The sequence below is a fragment of the Chiloscyllium plagiosum genome, unplaced genomic scaffold (genome assembly GCF_037043375.1).
Source record: "Chiloscyllium plagiosum isolate Xiang-an unplaced genomic scaffold, Cpla_swu_hap1 HiC_scaffold_28, whole genome shotgun sequence".
NCBI lineage: Eukaryota > Metazoa > Chordata > Chondrichthyes > Orectolobiformes > Hemiscylliidae > Chiloscyllium > Chiloscyllium plagiosum.
The window spans coordinates 16,838,100-16,859,626 of record NW_028270166.1 but is presented as its reverse complement, the minus strand read 5'-3'; the positions used below and the strand labels follow the sequence as shown (position 1 = coordinate 16,859,626).

At 39.1% G+C, this 21,527-nt stretch overlaps 1 protein-coding gene across 2 annotated transcripts in view; it reads right to left on the bottom strand.

The window, feature by feature from the left end:
* LOC122565372 (potassium/sodium hyperpolarization-activated cyclic nucleotide-gated channel 2) overlaps positions 1-21,527 on the bottom strand; it is a 129,395-nt gene that overhangs the window by 15,966 nt on the left and 91,902 nt on the right. For both annotated transcript variants that reach the window (XM_087976018.1, XM_043721281.2), the window contains 3 exons: positions 15,017-15,163; positions 11,202-11,442; positions 7,407-7,571 (listed from right to left, as the gene is read on the bottom strand). In XM_087976018.1, coding sequence (XP_087832144.1) covers positions 7,407-7,571; positions 11,202-11,442; positions 15,017-15,163 — 553 coding nt within the window. The remainder of the gene's footprint in view (positions 1-7,406; positions 7,572-11,201; positions 11,443-15,016; positions 15,164-21,527) is intronic.

Genomic DNA, 21,527 nt, shown 5'->3' with positions numbered 1-21,527 from the left:
TTACAACAAATACATTGTAATCTGAACCTTCCATTCAACACCCCTCCCCTGGCTTTATCCTTGTAAGCAGAACTAGCCCTCATATCTGCTGGCTGACAAAAACCTACAAGCTGTTGAAACAATCCATAATGACATATTTCATCAACTTTATGCCTGTCTTCTGTTCCAGTGCCTGATGTGGAACAGCCCACCTGAGCAAGATCCAACAGCAAATACTCTTTGGATCAAGGAGTGGAAGATCAGGGAAGAGACAAATTCGTTATGACAAACCTGATCTGTCAAAAAGCAGCGTTCAAGCTACCACAATGAGTGTGTCCTTGTTAAATAGGACAAGCCACGTCCCTTACCCTTACCCTGCACCACTGGGGCCGCACTCCAAACCCCTGCACAATACCATGGAGTATTCCTTCTATAGGCTATGTCATAGATTAATCACTTTAAACTCAGCAAATGAGATTATCAATAAAATTTGTGGATTTACATTCACTAAATAAATAAACAGAAGAGCTATGTTGGCTGGATCCATTGAATCACTGGAAAGGATCTGCCTCAATCTTCCAGTGTAGCAAACAGGGATACAGGATTTCTGGCCACTTCCAGCAAGATGTCATTTGGTCTCTCTAATGAGCCCACACCTAATGATCCCACAGTTCAGTGGCATCTCAGGGATTCAATAAGAGCCACGGGGCTTTCCTACATCTTGGTGGTGGGGGTCTCTCATTATCACAGACTCTATATACAATTCAGAAACCTGGCATCAGGAGGATTTGGTGGGAGCAGCCAAAAGCCTCTGCCCTGGTTTCCAATCACCCTGCCTCACAGTTCCACTCCAAAGATGCTCATCCTGCCCACACTTAATTTTGTTCCAAATGTTGCAAATGAAATTATACTATCTGATCTTATTAAATTCACAGAAAAATTGGAGTTTAAACTAACGATTTTTGCCTTTTCTGAGCATCTGAATTTTTGCCCATCTTGGCTTGGTTTGATGTTTATCTCTATTCTATACAATATCAGATCCACAGTGATAATACGAAGGCACTCTATTTAGAACTGTTCCATGCCCTTTCCCTTCCTTTCCCAAACTTATATGTCCTTTTCAAATGCATTTAGGAGAAATGTCACATCTCTCTGTGACACTGCATTTGGCTAGCGTGCTGGGATTGATGGCACAGCCTGGAAACAAATGAAACACATCATCATGACACTTTGTGTCAAAGAGGCCTCAGTTTTTAACAGTTTTATATTACTTTTCAAATGACCGCTGCTTGCTTAATATATATCCTGCAACATACCCTGTAACGATGGTTCCCCATCTATCATTAATCAATATTTTGCAGAGTACCACCAGTAATAAGAGAGAGTCCCACACTGAAACTTTCTTGACTGCTACAAAACATGTTCTAATCTGAGAACCTGACCAAAATATTGAAAAAATGATGATAATGACAAATATCACAGGGAAAATGAACAATTGTGGCAGCCCATCATAGAGTAGATATATGAAACAGGAATATAAAGTAGGCTTAGAGTGAGCAGCATCCACTCAAACTATTTCACTTTGTCATCAATCTACATGAAAGGCATGAGATGAGTGTTCCCTGAATTGCAAGATTATTTTTGTGACATTTCAAACATCAAGCCTAATATTACTAATCAGAAATGACTCTAACCACCAATCCATCACTGGATCTGGAAATTGTTATGTTCTGTCTCCCACTTAGAAATCCATGTGAAATAATGACTTATAATGAGTCATTATTTCACGAAGTTCCCCCTTCAATCAAAATGTTAAGATGGAGAAAATCACCATGATATCAAGTACCTAAATTGCTCTGTCTTTTTCCTATAACTGCATTTTGCATTCTTTAAATCATTTTTTCAGTCATGTCTCCCTTTGGAGCACTGCACTTCAGTCTTAGAGGAGTGTGGTTCTAAGTCTCAATCCAGTACAGCAGCAGAAAAAAAAAGAGACTGATATTCCAGTGCAGTACTGAGAAAGTGTTTGCACTGGTGGAGGTGATGTTTTTTAGATGGGATGTTAAACTGCCCACTCCAGTAGATATAAAAAAATGCCATGGCACCATTTTGAGGATGAACAAGAGAATTATCCTTATTATCCCTTTTTATAGTTATCCCTCAAATCAACATCTCAAATCAAAGCAGATTATTGGCTAACTTCATATCTCAGTATTTGAGGCCTGCAGTGTGCAAATTGGCTGCTGCATTTCAGACATTACAATGTTAACTACACTTCAAAAAAGTACTTACTTAATTGTAAAATACTTTGAGTTTTCTGTGATCATGAAAGGTGCTATGTGGCTGCAGGTCTTTTTATTCCAAATGTATTTGTTCCATATCTAACATCATCCTGTGTATTTCTTATTTCAATACTTATTTTTATTTCCAATCATAGGTCCATTCTTCATATTCAGGTTTTGGAAAATGCGGTACATTTGTGAATAGGTGTAATGATTATAAAATCACAGTTTAGCTTGAGATTTTGAACAGCAGATGGTTTAAAAGGAATGATTAATTTTAAAAAAAATTAAGGTTAGCATTGACTGCCAGGAAGTGAATTACATCAGACAAATCCCACAAAGCTCCTGGAGGTTTGCGTTATACTCAAAAACATTTGCTGGCTTCTATTTGATAAATGGATTCAGATGCATTTTGACAAATTATTTCATTAGATCATTAAGCCTACAAGTGGCATAGTTAACAAAAAAAAGGGAAACAAAGAATTGGATTAATTATTCAGATGCAGAACAAATATATTAAATCAAAGAAACACGTAAAGGATGGCAGAACTGGTCATAGTTGGGAACTCCAGGATGTCAATATAATCCAGGACCAACATTTCTGCAGTAAATGGTTACTGCTCAAGTAACCTTGGCTCAGAGTTTATGAACAACAGACATTGCAACAAATCTGGGAGGGGGTACATTACTTTGTTCCAGGAGGTGATCACATCCGACAGGGTAGGGACTTTTGATGTGGTGAGTGGTCAGGGAAAGAAGGGTGTGACTGCAAATGAAGCAGGAGAGGAGGAACAGAGGACAGGAAGACAGGACCCTGAGAATGATCTGACAGATTTGATGTTTTTGCTGCTTGCTTGGATAAGCAGGAGGGCTGCAGGGGTGGATGAGCTAGGCACCATGGCACAGGAAGAAGTGCCCTACTCAAAACGTTGACTCTCTTGCTCCTCGGATGCTTCCTGACCTGCTATGCCTTTTCGAGCACCGTATTTTATCAACTATGGCACAGAAAGCCATTCAAAACAGAAATGTGTGGTAGTAGAAGACATTATAGTGAGGGAGATAAAGACAATCCTGTTCAATGAAGAGCGTGAGTGCAGAAAGCTATTTTTCCCACCCCATTGCCAGCATTTGGGACATCAGGTCAGGGCTGGACAGGAGTTTGGGGTGGTCATGTTTCATGTAGATGCTAATGACATTGCCAGAACAAAGAAGGAGGCTCTGTTCACAATATGAGGAGCTAGGGACAAAATTAAAAATACAGAATCTCAAGGATGATAATGTCTGCATTATTACCTGAGCCACTTGCCAATAGACAGAGGGCACATAAGATTATTGAAATGAATAGCTGGTTCACCAGTTCAAAGGCATCAGTACTATGGAATGTGGGGACTGTGCTGAAACTAGTGTTCTAGCGAACGATAAAACTGGAGAGGTAGACAGGGCCTTAAATGAAACAATGTGAGTGAGGGATGAAACTTGGTAAATGGAGCAAATCAAGGGATAGTGTTCTGATGGAGGGTGATTGGACTTAAAATGTTAACTCTGTTTTCTCTCCAGGTGTTACAGACCTGCTGAGTTTCTCCAATACTTTCAATCTTTGTTTCAGATCTCCAGCATTCACAGTTCTTTGTTTTATTTTTGCTCTATATCTGCATGTGCATAGCTTCACAAAAATGTAAAATAATTGTTAGTTCAGAGGAACCTCGATTATCCGGCATTCGATTATCCGAATATCGGATTATCCAGCAAGATCACAAGGCCCTGATGCCTGGCTAAACTATGTTATCTGGCATTCAATTAGCCGGAATTCGATTAACCAAATGAAATGCTCCCTGACGTATCCTTTGGATAATCGAGATTCCTCTGTATATATTTAGGTAAATAAATATGATCTGATGGTTTTAGGAGATGTATGATGGCAACGATTGGGTTCTGAATATTGGGTATTGAACAGTGTAAAGCATTCAAGTAGAATATTGGTATAATAATTAAAAAATACCTTGATTCAGATCAGATATAAAATCAGTTTGAGTGGAAATGAGGAAAAGTAGGGAAATAAGTCACTAATAGGAGTAGTCTAAATGTCTCCTAACAGCAACCTCAAAGTAGGACCAGGTATATGAGAAAAGAAACATTAGATGCTTGTAATAAAAGGGATGGCAGTAATCATCAGGGATTTCAGTCTGCATATAAACTGGAAAAAAATCAGATTGGCAAGAGTACACTGGTTGGGGAGTTCATTAAATGGTTTCAAGAGAGCTTCTTAAAGTAACACATTCTTCAATCCAAACAGAAAGCAAGTTATATTAAATATAACATTGCATAACATTACAGGATGAATTCATTGCCTTGGAGTAAAGGCATCCCTGGGTAACATCAATCACAATATGATTGAATTTTACATTCAGCTTGAAACTGAGAACAGAGGGTCTAAAACCAGTATTTTAAATTTAAATACAAGCAGCTTTGTAGGCATGAAAGTTGAGCTAGCTGACATGAACTGGATACCGGACTAGGGGATAGATCAATAGAGAAGCAGTGGAAGACACTGTCGGGATTTTTCAGAATACTCAGAAAAAAGTATATTCCTGCAATAAAGAGAAATTCTAAAGGGAAGACCCCGCCATCCATGGTTAGATCAAGAAGTTAAAAAGAGCTTCAAAATTAAGAAAAAAGAACAACTGGGCAAAGATGAGTGGTAGGTCAGATGATTGTTCAGAATAGAAGAATGTCAAAGAATGATGAAAAGATTCATCAGGAGAAAAAAAATTAGAAAGAGAGGAAACGAGCTGGAAATGTAAAACTGGACAGCAAAGTTTCTGAAAGTATACAAAAGGAAAAAAGCAAGTGTTGGTCTGGAGAATTAAATAAAGAAATAGCAGAAAAAGTAAACAAATATTTTGCTTCTGTCATCACTTCAGAGGCTACAAAAAACATTTCCATAATTTCTATAAATTAGGAGATGAAAGGGTGAGAGGAATTGGGCAAAATTACCTTCACAAGGGAACTATACTGTGCAGAATGATGGAGCTGCAGGTTGACAAGCCCTCAGATTGTGAAAGACTTCATTCCAGGGTCTCAAAAGGCATGTCCTATAAGTTAGCAGATGCGTTGATGCAAATTTTCCAAAATTGGCTTATTTTGGAACGGTTCCATCAACTTATTGGAGCTTTTTGAAGGAGTAACATGTGCTGTGGATAAGGGGGAGTTTGCAGCTCTATTGAACTTGGATTTCCAGAAGGCTTTGACCATGTGCCACATAAAAGGTTATTGCTCAAAGTAAGAGCTCATGGTTTATGGCATAACATGCTAGCATAGACACAAAATTGGCTGGCTGGTAGAAAGCCCAAAGTATAATGAAGTAAATCTTTGTCTAATTAACAGAATGCTATAAATAAAATCCTGCAGAGGTCTGTGCTGGGGCCTCAGTTAATTGTATAATCTATACCAATAATTTAGACAAAAGTAACAAAGACATGGTATCTAAAGGAGGATGCAGACAGATATAGAAATGTTGAGTAAGTGGGCAAAAGTCCAGCAGATGGAGTATAATGTGGGAAAATGTGAAGTTCACTTTGACTGGGAGAATGAAAAAGCAGAAAGTTCTGAATCTAGGTGTTCTTGTGCTCAATCACAAAATGTTAGTATGCAAATGTAGCAAGTGATAAGGCAACTAATGGAATGATATATTTTATGATGAGAGGAATTGAATATAAAAGTGAGGGTGTTATGTTGCTGTTATACATTGCATTTGTAAGACCACATCTCAAAGACTATGTGTAGCCTATTTGAGAGGGGGAATACAAATGTGTTGGAGCAGGTCAGAAGATACATTGATACCTCAAATTAGCAAGTTCTCTGAAGAAAGCTTGGACAGAATAGGCGTGTTTGCACTGGGCTTTAGAAGAGTGTGGCAGTAACTTGACTGAATAGTACACAATGGGCTTGATAGGTGGATATGCAAAGGATATTTCCTAGTGTGGCTGAGTCCAGAACTCAGGGGCAATGTTTATCCATTGGACACAGGTGAAGCAAAATGCTTTCTCTCAAGAGGGTGTGCAATTTTAAAACTTCCTGCCTTATAAGGTGACAGAAGTGGAGTAACTGCAGTATTTTTAAACAGAGGCCCATAAATTATTGTTAGGCAAGGGAGTCAAACGTTATAGGGGATAAATGGGATTGTGGAGTTTGAAAGTCAAATGAATCAGCCATGATCTCATTGAACGATGGAGCAGGTACAAGGGACTGAATGGCCTACAACTGCTCATAATTTGTGTGCATATTTGATAATGGCAAAATATATTATTGAAGATTAGTGTGAAATTCAAAAGTGGTCTTTCAAATGAAGAATAAAAGAAAAGCAATCATTGGTTCTGCAAACTTTGACTTGATTGTTCTCAGTTACGTGATAACTCATTTCAGGAGTGGAAAATCAATAAAGTGGTGTAAAAGACTGTAATAATATGTTGGAAAACCCCTGTTAACAATCCTTTGTTTGTGAAGGGATTAAAATTTATAAATTAATGCAATCAGGCCAAATACATTCACCTTACATTGTAAATTACTGATCTTGTCTAGTTAATGATTCATTCTTTACCCTCAGAAACGGATACAAAGATTTAGAGGGTCAATTAGTAATGAAAACAGTCTGAAAAATAGCAAACCTTATGTAAGATTTCATCAGCTAATCAGTGAATATCACTATTCAGTTTTCCATGCTCTCTTTTATTTTTATGAAAAAGTAATTCAACTAATAAATGTTTTACATTTATTCACAGTTTATATTGCATGAACTACCAGAATATTCAGTACCAAAGTAATTACATGGTGCTCCTATCATGCAGAATAATACTCAATGTTATGCAATACTTAATAATGTACATACATTCAATAATTTATTGAAAAATGATGTGGTATAAGAGGATTACTTCTTTGTAATGAATTGTAGTTTATCTATGACAGGCTGTCTGTTGCTAGGATACATACAATTTTGAAGCACATAGCTCCGAATACACATCTAACTGCACCAAGTAATTGCTAATCTTTTGCTACAGTATGGAATAAATTTCTGCACTTTCAGGGAGAATTATATTTGGAAAATAGAAGAGAAGATGTTTAGTAGTGTTATAAGGACACTATGCATACCTATTCTATCCAGTCTGTCGATGGCCACAGTCTCAAAGGCTCTTCGCATCATGGGGTATTCTTCCAATACTTCATTAAAATGATCCACAGAGAGAGAATACAGACGACAGTAGGTATCAGCACGCACACTGGCAGTTCGCCTGCCTCTTGTCAATAAACAGATTTCTGCAAATTAGAATAGAAAATTGTAAGCTAATCACAGTTGTAGCTTGCAGATTTAACCATAACCTACCCATTGCTTAAATCTATGTTATGAGAAGGGTATAACAATATATTACCTTTTGTAATGGCACCATTGTCTTTGAATTAGATTACTTATAGTGTGGAAACAGGTCCTTCGGCCCAACAAGCCCACACTGACCCTCCGAAGAGCAACCCACCCAGATCCATTCCCCTACATTTACCCCTTCACCTAACACTACGGGCAATTTAGCATGGCCAATTCACCTAACCTGCACATCTTTGGACTGTGGGAGGAAACCCACACAGACATGGGGAGAATGTGCAAACTTCCGAGGCAGGAATTGAACCTGGGTCTCTGGCGCTGTGAGGCAGTAGTGCTAGAAGAGTGATCTCAGAAACAGGAATGGATCACGTAGCTCCTTAAGCTTTTTCCATCATGCAATGTGACCATCACTGATCTGTACATAAAGCCCATCTGATTCTGATAAAGGAGAAGGAATTTGAAAGGAATAGTTTCTGCATTTGTAATGGTGACATCATGTGCTAGTTGCTTGCAGGTTTACACCAAATGTAGACAGTTTTCTTTACTAAATTATCTCTCTATAGCCATTAGTAACAACTCTACAAAGGTATTTTACTTCTGGCACCATTGTGACAGATCTGATTTTTTGCCCCCAAAATTCATTGGCCAAATAATGATCTGTAAATGTTTCAGCATTGACAGGATTCTCTATCCCAGTGAAAGAATTGCTGGATTATTTTCAGCACTGATAGATAAAGGACAGGAAAGCTTCTTACATTTGATTTCCAATGACGCTTCAAGAATTGATTCCAATGCATACACTGATTGACATAGCATGTGGGTGTTGATATAACTGTTTGCAACTAATTATGTTTGTTGACATACAATTTTTTAAATTCAAAGGTTACTGCTGAAAAAGGACAACCATGTCAAAACATTTTGCAGAATACCAATTTATGGAGAAAACAACATAGATCTGTATTAGAGGAGTGTGCAAATTGGTTGGCAAGTGGACTCTGATTGGTAGAAGAAATGGAGAATACACCAATTAGATGGTGATTGACAGTTAACTATCAAACAATTTTAAAGACCCACTGAATAGAATAAAATCCTTACAGTGTGGAAACAGGCCATTCAGCCCAACAAGTCTACATTGAACCTCTAAACAGCATCCCATCCAGACCCACTCCTCTACTCTATCCCTGCATTTCCCATGGCTAATTATAGATATTATGGGGAATTTAGTATGGCCAATCCAACTAACATGCACATCTTTGGACTGTGGGAGGAAACCGGAACACCCAGTGGAAGCCCATGCAGATTCACGGAGAATGTGCAAACTCCACACAGTTGCCCGAGGGCAGGATCAAACTCAGGTCCCTGGATCTGTGAGGCAACAGTGCTAACCACAGTGCCACCATGCCACCCTTCTGATCTGATTGGACAAAGTAGTGATGTGTAAAATGAACATGAGAATTTTGTTACTGGCTTTATGTTGTAACAGGTGCAGTGTATATACATATTCTTTCTGTACGTGCATTAAAAAAAAGGTAACTTCTAGTATACACGTGCATCACAGTGAGAGTCCAACTGATAACACAGCAAGTATTTCCATTTGCTGGAAAGAACTTAACCTGGTGCCATCAGTACAAGATGTCAATAATAAACTCAGTACAGGATTTGGGGGGGTACCTCCTCCACTGAAGAGTAGGTAGAATGTGGAAATCTCAACCACAGGAAGAGCTGAGGTTAACATTTGAGACTAAGCTAGACAGACATGAGTGATAGGGTTAGACAGAGTCGAGAAGAGAAATGTTTGAAGAATAGATACTAGCATGAACCTTGTGGGTGGAATGGCTGTTGCGCTATTGTCAATATTTTGTCACACAGGTGAGGAATTATTATTTGCCTGAATACAGTAAAGAATATTCTTTTTTTAAATGGTGGAAATCAACGAAACAGTGATATTCCTGTTCTTTGTACGAAAGCTTTAACTTTACCTTGCAAAAAGATGATGAAACCTTAGTCTGGTTGGAACTCAAGCTCAAGTCAGCAAGATGGTGACTTCAAATAATCAATAACCATCAATAGTTGAAACTAAACATTTAATCATTTATCTTTTGAATTTGAAGATGGGATTTATCAGGCAGGCTGTGAGAAGATTTATGGAAATAGCTCACAATTATAGATTAGTATTCCTCAACTACACCAAAGTCATGAACAAATGATTCAGCACAGTGGAAGTGGAGCAATGAGTTGGCTTGGGACCACTTGCAACCAAGCTGCAACCAGTGCCAAGTCAGAAGAGAAAGATTATCGAGTACAAGCAGACAGAACACGGATAGCAACCACTTTTGCACTGAATCATTTTGGGTATGCATCGTTGCCCCAGTCATGTGATTCATTTACTTGTCATTGCTGGCTTGTGACACCAACAAAAGTCAAGCTAATGTTTTGAAGCATTGGCATTTTTAGAAACACAAAAACACATGTCTTAACACCTTAATAACCAAAAGTGAATGCTTTTCACAAATGCTTTTGCACGTACTGCTGAATGTGTTGTACTAAATTACTTTTGAAAGATTTTGACCTCTTTTGGACTCAGATTAGGTTTATTTTAAGCAATATTTTTATCCTAACTGACACCCTCAGTTGTCAAAACAATTATTTTCAAAGCACTTTAGGCAGAATCTGCTGAAAGTACCTGCAGACACAGTTATCAAAGCCCACATTGGGCCTCTCATTTAGCAGTTAATTGACAGGGTGCTGAAAAGGATGTGATTATCTTTCCAGCAATAATTCACCCAATTATTACCCCTCTCTCTACATCCAGGGAAGGGAAAATTCACCCCTTCAAATACCAACATTGGCATTGTTCTGTTTGAGTAAATGCCTAATGTCTATATATTAAATTAGCATTTTATCATTTGGCATTTAGTTGTTTAGTATAAGTAGTGGATTATCTATTCAAAATCCATCAAAAATGGAAATGTCACTATTTGGTCTTTCACTGTCAATAAAACAAAAAAAACAACAGATTTTATTTACGTCTTCACCAGCTAAACACACAAAAATCCAAGAAGTTCTGTCAAACTTCTGTCAGATTTTCCTTCCTGTGCTTTGCCTAGAGCACTAAGGCTGTTAAAATGAAAATCTAATCCACAGTAAGGGCTTTTCAAAAACCATTTTTGTTGCTGTTGAGAAGCAACAGAAGTATCTACATGGGTGTTTTGTTATCTAGTAAGTTCATGTAATGGGGAAAGATTTTGTTTAAAAAACTTCAAAGGAATTATACGATGATTATTGTGCTTTCGTTGTGAAGGAAGTCCACACTTTTCCCAAGTGACCCAGTGAAGATTTCACTAACAGTAAATGATGAAAAAGCAACAGGATAAATTATATACAAACATGGATGAGCTATTGGGTTAGAGCCACCATGTGGTATAGTCATTAAGCAATAGTGGAACATTGCCTGTAGAACACAAATTCTCATCAGAATGTAACCAGGGCTAAAACATTGCATTGTCACACCAAAGGCATGCAATTCATGTGGTGGCCCCAATATGCAAGAATTAAGTTCAGTGACAAACCTCCAAAGTATGAGCCATCTGATAGTTTCATTTCCTTGTTGCCCTTTGTGTGGACACTAACCACTCCATGCTGGATAAAATACATCTTTTTTCCAATCGTCCCCTCTCGGATGATGTAATCTCCAGGTTGGAACACTTCAAACTTCAGCTTGGTCAGCATTGCCGTCACAAAAATTGGGTCCGCATTGGCAAAAAGTGGCATAGAGGCTACCAGTTTCCTGCAGTTAAAATTCACTATTTCCTAGATGTAAAAATAAAGTACAAGTAAGCCTTATTGCTCCCATCATAAGAGTAGTGGTAATTGAATCAAGTGATGTTGTGTCTGCTCTACCACAGAAATAACATGAACACAGAAAATTATCCCACTGGCAAAAGATCTATTCCATACTTGATGTTCTACATAATTTGTGTTACAGTTCCCTGAGGCATCACTGGTCTCCACATCCAGCAACTATCCTTATTAGCCTATGCTATTTTAGAGATAGTCAGTGGTCCACAGTTTAGCACATTAAAGTTTACGCACAAAAAAAGACACATCTTTTTTTTCAGATGCATGGTCCAATTTTTCTAACAGCCATCACTTTCATTTAAACCGAGCAATGTAAATTTGTTTTCCTGAATGCATGACAAAGTCTTTACTCAGTCACATATAATCCTTATATTTTTTCCAGAGTTTTGCCTCTGCAAAATGTGTGCATCTGCATGAATTGATTTCCATTAACACTGGCCAGGTTTCACATGGGCACACTCAGAGGAAAATCTCAAAGTTAAAATTCATGCTTTGACTCCACTCTGGTTGTGGTACAGTAATCAGAGACTTGCCATGCAGAAAACTGATGGCACAACACTGTGTTGATGCCTTGGCATGGTCATTTGGCTGATCATGAACCACAACACCTGACAACTAAATATTTTTAGTCATACAGCACAGAAACACACCCTTAAGTCCAACTTGTCTATGTCAAGCAAATTTCCCAAACTAAACTAGCCCCACTTAGCTGCATTTGGTCCATATCCCTTCAAACCTTTCCTATTCATTAACCTATCCAAACATCTTTTAAATGTTGTAACTGTACTTGCATCTACCAACTCCTCTGGCAGTTCATTCCACTTATGAACCACTCTGTGTGAAAAGGTTACCCTCAGGTCCCTTTTAAATCTTTGCCCTCTCACCCCCTAGTTTTGAACTCCCCCACCCTAGGGATAAGAACTTTGCTATTCACCTAATCTATGCCTCTCATGATTTTACAAATCTCTTAAGGTCACTCCTCAATCACCTACACTCCAGTGAAAAAAATCCCAGCCTGTCCTTAAAACTCAAACTATCAGTCCTGGCAACATCCTGGTAGATCTTTTCTGAACCCTTTCCAATTTAATAATATCCTTCCTATAGCAGGGCGACCAGAACTATACACAGTACTCTAAAAAAGGCCTCACCAATGTCCTGTACAACGATGTCCCAACTCTTTTACTCAATGGTCTGAGCAATGAAGGCTAATGTGCTAAACGCCTTCTTAATCACCCTGTCTACCAGTGACAACTTTCATAAAGCTATGTACCTGAACACCTTGGTCTCTCTGTTCAACAACACCACCCAGGGTTTTATCATTAACTGTATTAAGTCCTGCCCTTGTTTGTTTTACCAAAATGAAATACCTTGCATTTAGCCAACTTAAACTCCATCTGCCACTCCTCAGCCTATTGGCCCAAGTGACCTAAATTCTTTTGTAATCTTAGAAAACCTCTTCATTGTCCATTATACTACCAATTTTGGTATCATGTGCAAATTTACTATCCATGCTTCCTAAATGCTCATCCAAATCATTTGTATAAATGACAAACAAAAGTGGACCTAGCACTGATCTCTATGGAACACTGCTGGTCTCAGGCCTCCAGTCCAAGGAACAATTCTCCACTACCACCCTCTGTCTCCTACTGTCAACCCAATTTTGTATCCAATTGGCAAGCTGTCCCTGAATCCCATGTGATCGAACTTTACTAATCGGTCTACCATGCAAAACCTTGTCAAAAGCTTTACTAAAGTTCATGTAGACAACGTCTACTGCTCTGTCCTCATCAATCTTTTTGGTTATGTCCTCAATAAACTCAATCAAGTTTGAGAGACACACTTTCCCATGCACAAAGCCATGCTGACTATCACTAATCAGTCCCTGCCTCTCCAAGTGCATGAAAATCTCCCAGAATCCCCTCCAAAAACTAACCCACTATTGATCTCAAATTCACAGATACCAGGCTTCTCCTTACGGTCTTTCTTAAATAAAGACACAGCATTAGCTACCTTCCAGTGTTGTGGCACCTCACCTGTGGCTACACATGATACAAATAGTTCTCCTAGGGCCTTACAATTTCCCACAAAGTCCTGGGATTCACTTGATCAAGTGTCAGAGATTCATCCACCTTTATGTTATTAAGCCCTCCAGCACTCCTCTTCTGTAATGTGGACTGTTTTCAAGACATCAGTATTTATTTCCCCAAGCTCTAGCCTCCATGTCTTTCTCGACAGTAAAAACTGACACAAAATATTCAGTTAGAATCTCTCACATATCCTACAGTTCCACACATAGATTACCTTGTTGATCTTTAAGGGCCCCTATTCACTCGCTAGTTGGTCTTTTGCTCCTCATGCAGTTGCAGAATCTCTTTGAATTGTCCTTAATCTTATCTGCCAAGGTTACGTCATATCCTCTTTTTGCCCTCCTGATTTCACTCTTATGTCTGCCTCTACATCCCTTATACTCTTCAAGAGATTCACTTGATCCCAGTTGTCTATACCTAACATATGCCTCCTACTTATTCTTAACCAGAGTCTCAATATCTTTTTTCATCCATTGCTTCCTACCCTTACCAGCCTTACTCTTCACTCAACTAACTTCAGTTTTGGCGTTTGACCTGCTGAAACATCTGAATATGTTTACAGCAAACTTAAGTATAATTAGGAATAATAATGACATATATTGTCGTGCAAATTGTACATCCACATCTTTTCTTCCTCTCCATTGCAATTAAGCCTATCTAGGATATACGGAGGTGACACTCATGTGAATTCATTAAGGTTGATTTTCCAAATATGTTATTTTTAATTAGTTCATTCATTATGCAACCAAATCTATCTTATTATTTTGGGCTGTAGCGGAGGTTTGCTCATGCAAATACTAAAGTTTGAATATCTCCTAGTTAAACAGAAAATAGAAAATAAAGAAAATATATAGCAACTCAATAATTATGGAGACAGAAAATTAGGTTAACAGCTTGTTTTTTTTTATAAGCACATCACCATGCTTGCATTTCCACAATTTTCTTGTTCCCAGCAATTCCAAGCATTCACCTCTCATTTGTTATTACTTTATTTTTTCCAAGAATGTTATTTTATCCCTTCCTTATTATAATTGTGTGCTGGCTAACTCAGTTGTGTTAATACTGGATTGCAAACTAACAAGTCCTACTCAGAATCTGGCAGGGTTGACTCAGTTTTTCACCCAGTCAAGATGGATAAGAATAGTATTGCATTGTGGAAGGTTACAGAGAACAGGGGGCCCCAGGGATTTAGCACAGGTCTTATTAAATTATGACAAGAGCTATCTTAGAATACTCCTGACTGTCAGCAGTTGAAATGAACAGCAGCATTGCCTCATTTAGAACCTGGCACTGCCAAGGCAAGTTTCCTTCTCAACTTATTCACAGATTGGTCTCTAAAGTGAATCTTACAATATTCAATTGAGTGTCTTAACGGATTACAATAGCAAGATGATCCTTAATTGTTTACAATGTATAGGTGCTTATAAATTTCAACTTACCTCTCTAAGCGGTTCATTTAGCTCTCCCAGGATATTGTCCTCATCAAACATTTTCCCCTGGTAACGATGTTCATAATAGTCATGAATCTTCTGCCGGAAGTCAGCAGGTAACTTGTGAAAAGACATGTACTGCTCCACTTGCTTGTACTGTACAGAAAGAAAGCCTGTCATTGGATACAGCATAGTTTCAGTCAAATAGAAAATAGCGCTAATTGGCAATGTAAAGTTACTGAGTATGAAACACTCTTACTGGGGACAGGCATGTATCAAATCAGGAACAAAGATGATCTTATGACAGAAATGATTTGTTTCAACGGGTATGCAAAAGCAACCCATTTGTTAATAACTTGAAGAACATGAGTCGAAGTCATAATTCAATACCAATACCAAACAATAATACATATATGCATGTATGCCTGTATTGTGTTAGCAAATACAGAATGGAAGATTGTGAAACATTCATATTTAAGCATTAAGAGTAATTCATCATAATTCACTTCTAATTTATTTTGCATTTGTGTACAGAAGTTCATTTTCCAAGGAGCTGTCAAAAATTAAAATATCTAGGCCAAAATTGTGGAAGCCGCTTCCTAAGCACATGATATATCTACCTCAAAAGGTTCAAACAGTTCAATGAGGCAGCTCACTATCACCATCTCAAGGACAATTAGGGATTGACCATAAGTGCTTGCCTAATCAGTGATGTACCTATAGTGAAAGAATAATTTTAAAAAATTGACTAGAGCAGTCAACATTTAGTCCATTGCTATATTTCTGATACATATTTCACAATATCAAATCTTAAGGCTTCTAAAATTCACCACAGCATGATTCCATCTAAATGATTATGCTAGTATTTCCTATATTTTGCATTTTCCAAATGAAGCAAGACTACCGCCAACACAATAATGCTATCATCCTCTGATAATCTCATAAAATAAAAAAAAACAAACTCCATGACATTAGTGAGGGTTCTCACCCACAAGGAATGCCCAAATAATTATGATTTCCCAGTAGCCCTCACCCATATTCAGGTCAGAATATTGGCACTAGCTGCATTGTTGATTTAGGCCCCCTCATAAATAGAGGAGAATAAAGACATGATCACCTTATTGGGATTGTATGTAGACCCCCCGAATAGTCAGAGGGAAATTGAGATACAAACTTGTAAGGAGATCTCAATTATCTGTAAGAATAATAGGGTATGATTCGGAGATGCCGGTGTTGGACTGGGGTGTACAAAGTTAAAAATCACACAACACCAGGTTATAGTCCAACAGGTTTAATTGGAAGCACACTAGCTTTCGGAGCGACGCTCCTTCATCAGGGTAGTTATGGTAGGGGATTTTAACTTTCCAAACATAGACTGGGACTGCCATAGTGTTAAAGGTTTAGATGGAGAGGAATTTCTTAAGTCCGTACAAGACAATTTTCTGATTCAGTATGTGGATGTACCTACTAGAGAAAGTGCAAAACTTAACCTACTCTTGGGAAATAAGGCAGGGCAGGTGACTGAGGTGTCAGTGAGGGAGCACTTTGGGGCCAGCGACCATAATTCAATTCGTTTTAAAATCGTGATGGAAAAGGATAGACCAGATCTAAAAGTTGAAGTTCTAAATTGGAGAAAGGCCAATTTTGACGGTATTAGGCAAGAACTTTCAAAAGCTGATTGGAGGCAGATGTTTACTGGTAAAGGGATGGCTGGAAAATGGGAAGCCTTCAGAAATGAGATAATGAGAATCCAGAGAAAGTATATTCCTGTCAGGCTGAAAGGATGGGCTGGTAGGTATAGGGAATGCTGGATGACTAAAGAAATTGAGGGTTTGGTTAAGAAAAAGAAGGAAGCATATGTCAGGTATAGACAGGATAGATTGAGTGAATCCTTAGAAGAGTATAAAGGAAGTAGGAGTATATTTAAGAGGGAAATCAGGAGGGCAAAAAGGGGACATGAGATAGCGTTGGCAAATAGAATTAAGAAGAATCCAAAGGGTTTTTACAAACATATTAAGACCAAAAGGGTAACTAAGGAGAGAATAGGGCCCCTCAAAGATCAGCTAGGGAGCCTTTGTGTAGAGCCACAGAAAATGGGGGAGATATTAAATTAATATTTTGCATCAGTATTGACTGTGGAAAAGGATATGGAAGGTATAGACTATAGGGAAATAGATGGTGACATCTTGCAAAATGTCCAGATTACAGAGGAGGAAGTGTTGGATGTCTTGAAATGGTTAAAGGTAGATAAATCCCCAGGACCTGATCAGGTGTACCCGAGAACTCTGTGGGAGGCTAGAGAAGTGATTGCTGGGCCTCTTGCTGAGATATTTGTATCAGCGATAGTCACAGGTGAGGTGCCAGAAGACTGGAGGTTGGCAAACGTAGTGCCACTGTTTAAGAAGGGCGGTAAAGACAAGCCAGGGAACTATAGACCGGTGAGGCTGACCTCAGTGGTGGGCAAGATGTTGGAGGGAATCCTGAGGGACAGAATGTACATGTATTCGGAAAGGCAAGGACCGATTCGGAATAGTCAACATGGCTTTGTGCATGGGAAATCATGTCTCAAAAACTTGATTGAGTTTGTTGAAGAAGTAACAAAGAAGATTGATGAGAGCAGATTAGTAGATGTGATCTATATGGACTCCCAAGGTTCCCCATGGGAGACTGATTAGCAAGGTTAGATCTCATGGAATAAAAGGAGAACTACCCATTTGGATACAGGACTGGCTCAAAGGTAGAAGACAGAGGGCGGTGGTGGAGGGTTGCTTTTCAGACTGGAGGCCTGTGACCAGTGGAGTGCCACAAGGATCGGTGCTGGGCCCTCTACTTTTTGTCATTTACATAAATGATTTGGATGCAAACATAAGAGGTACAGTTAGTAAGTTTGCAGATGACACCAAAATTGGAGGTGTAGTGGAGAGCGAAGGTGGTTACCTCAGATTACAACAGGATCTGGACCAGATGGGCCAATGGGCTAAGAAGTGGCAGATGGAGTTTAATTCAGATAAATGTGAGGTGCTGCATTTTGGGAAAGCAAATCTTAGCAGGACTTATACACTTAATGGTAAGGTCCTAGGGAATGTTGCTGAACAAAGAGACCTGGAGTGCAGGTTCATAGCTCCTTGAAAGTGGAGTCGAAGATAGATAGGATAGTGAAGAAGGCGCTTGGTAAGCTTTCCTTTATTGGTCAGAGTACAGGAGTTGGGAGGTCATGTTGTGGCTGTACAGGACATTGGTTAGGTCACTGTTGGAATATTGCGTGCATTTCTGGTCTCCTTCTATCTGAAAGACATTGTGAATCTTGAAAGGGTTCAGAAAAGATATACAAGGATGTTGCCAGGGTTGGAGGATTTGAGCTATAGGGAGAGGCTGAACAGGCTGGGGTTGTTTTCCCTGGAGCGTCAGAGGCTGAGGGGTGACCTTACAGAAGTTTACAAAATTATGAGGGGCATGGATAGGATAAATAGACAAAGTCTTCCCTGGGATCGGGGAGTCCAGAACTAGAGGGCATAGGTTTAGGGTGATAGGGGAAAGATATAAAAGAGACCTAAAGGGCAACTTTTTCACACAGAGGTACTTGTATGGAATGAGCTGCCAGAGGATGTGGTGGATGCTGGTACAATTGCAACATTTAAGAGGCATTTGGATGGGTATATGAATAGGAAGGATTTAGAGGGATTTGGGCCAGGTGCTGGCAGGTGGGACTAGATTGGGTTGGGATATCTGGTCGGTGTGGACAGGTTGGACCGAAGGATCTGTTTCTGTGCTGTACATCTCTATGATTTTATGTGCAGGCACTCTGAAAATAGACTGAAATTCAGAATAACCATGAAGTAAATTCTTGTAAAATTAAGAAAGTGTTGAATCATGCACCATGAATTCAAGGTAGAGGTAAAATTGCCATTGTCCAACTCTTCCATGAGAAGGAGATGACTGCTGGCATGGTAAACTAAGGGTTACCATGCTTCAGACCAGGGGAGAGGTTGAGAAGAGTCCATGTGGTAATCTCAGGGAGTGTGGGAATTGAACACTTGTTGTTGGTATCATTCTGTATTGCAGACCAACTATCCAGGCAACTGAGCTAATCAACCCCAATCATAAGCTGATTATTTGCAAGAGTTCCCTGTTGTGCATCTTTTCTCTGACAAAATGTGCAACATAAAATTTGAATCTAAGAAACAGCAACATTATGTGTTGGAAATGTCCCATTATCTAGAATTTATAGTTAAATTGTTTAGATAATTGAAATTTACTTTTAAAATTATTTGATGAGATGTGGCATTGCTAGCAAGGCAATGTTTGTTGTCCATCCCTTATTGCCCTTGAACTGATTAGTTTGTTAGACCATTTCAAGGGTTTTAAGAGACAACTAAATTGATTCTGGAGTCATGGGTAGGTCAGACTTATAAGGATGTCAGTTTTCAATCTCTAAAAGGATAACAGTGAGCGGCACGGTGGCACAACGCCAGAGACCCGGGTTCAATTCCTGTCTCAGGCGACTGACTGTGTAGACTTTGCACATTCTCCCTGTGTCTGTTGGGTTTTTCGTCCGGGTGCTCCGGTTTCTTCCCAAAAATGTGCAGGTTAGGTGAATTGGCCACGCTAAAAATTGCCCGTAGTGTTAGGTGCAGGGGTAAATGTAGGGGAATGGGTCTGGGTGGATGCGCTTTGGCGGGTCGTTGTGGACTTGTTGGGCCGAAGGGCCTGTTTCCACACTGTAAGTGGTCTAGGAGGGATTTCACAATAGCTGAGAATAGTTTCATCACTGTCAATACCAGTCATCTTCAGCCAGAAGTGTGGCAAGTAAATAATCCATCTTGACCAATCTTCAGGCAATTTGATTCACTCCACGTGACATCAAGCAAGGCACTGGATACTGTAAAGGCTGTGACCTCTGTCACTATTCCAGTATTAGTACTGAAGACATGCTCCAGAACTAACCACGCCAAGGCAAACCAGTACATCCACAACATTGACATCTTCCCTGCATTGCGAATTGCTGAAACAAAAGCAGAAATAGCTGGAAAACCTCAGCAGGTCTGGCAGCATCTATGGAGAAAAATCAGAATTAACATTCTGGATCCAGTGACCCTTTCTCAGAAATGTGAAATATTGCCCTGATATGTCCTCTGTATGAAAAGGACATATCCAAATTGTCCAGTTACCACCAAATCAGTCTACTCTCAATCATCGGCAAAGTGTTGGAAAGGGTCAACAACAATGCTATCAAGCAGCACTAGCAAAGGAATAAAACTAATGTTCAGTTTGGGTTCTGCCAGGGCAATCTGTCTCCTGGTCTTACTACAGTTTCAGTCCAAATGTTGTCTAAAGAGCTGAACTCTAGAGGTGAGGTGGGAGTAACATCAAGACAACATTTGACCACGTATGGCATTGAGGAACCTGAGCAAAACTGGAGTCAGTATGACTCAGGGAGAAAATCCTCTCCTGGTTGGAGTCATACCTAGCATAAAGGAACACCAAAAACACGCAAAATACCAATATTAGACCAAACAGTCTTCTTCTATGTTGTAATTACTGTGCAATTCCACTGCTGGTGTCCCTTCTGTTGTAATTATGATTAGCCAACTGATGTTGACATTATCCCACCAGTGAACTGAACATCAAGCCAGTAAATTAGATGTTATTGCTATTCTTCCATAGTAATTCAATACAGCACAGTAATAAAGTTGAAATTCCAATTCTAACAAAAATGAGGATTTTTTTTCCTCAATAATTAATGACTCCATAGTTAATCATGGGAACATTCAGTTTTCAAACTTGTCAATATTTTGGTCAATTGTTAATTATGAAGGAATGGACATGTTCAGATATTTTCCATTCAATCAGTTTGGAGATATTAAATACATCTCTGGAGCAAGTGGGACTTGAACCCAGGTATCTTAGCTCAAAGATAGCAACATTACCACCGCACCCCAGATTCTCAATGGGACTGTTCAATCTTCTTTGATAGATGAATTTCACCTGCACAATGGAGGACAACCTCTCAGACTTAGTTTGGTAAACACTTATTTCAGATGGTGTCACTCATGACTTAGAGTAAGACATTGCTCCTACATTTGCTGGGTCTGGGTTCAAGCCCTCTTGAGAACATGAGCACAGAACCTAGGTTGGAATTACAATGCAGTATTGAGAGAAAGCTGGATTGTCATAGAGTTGCTAACTTGCCCATCAAACATTAAATTCTCAGTAAATGAGGATGAGAGCAGATCTCATCTGCTCTCATTTTGGACAACAAAGATCTTATTAAACTGTTCAAAGTAGAGCAGGGGAATTTGCCTGATAGCCAACAGCTTAACACAATTTGGTTATGACTTTCATTGCTGCTTGTGGGGCCATATTGTATACCAACTGACTGCCTTGAGTTTCATATTACAGAGCAACTAGACTTCAAGCAGAGTTAACATTGGCTGTAAAGTTCTTTAGGATGTCCTAAGTTCATGAAAGGCATTATAACATTGCAGACTTTTCTTTCCTCATTGTAATCATGTACATGACT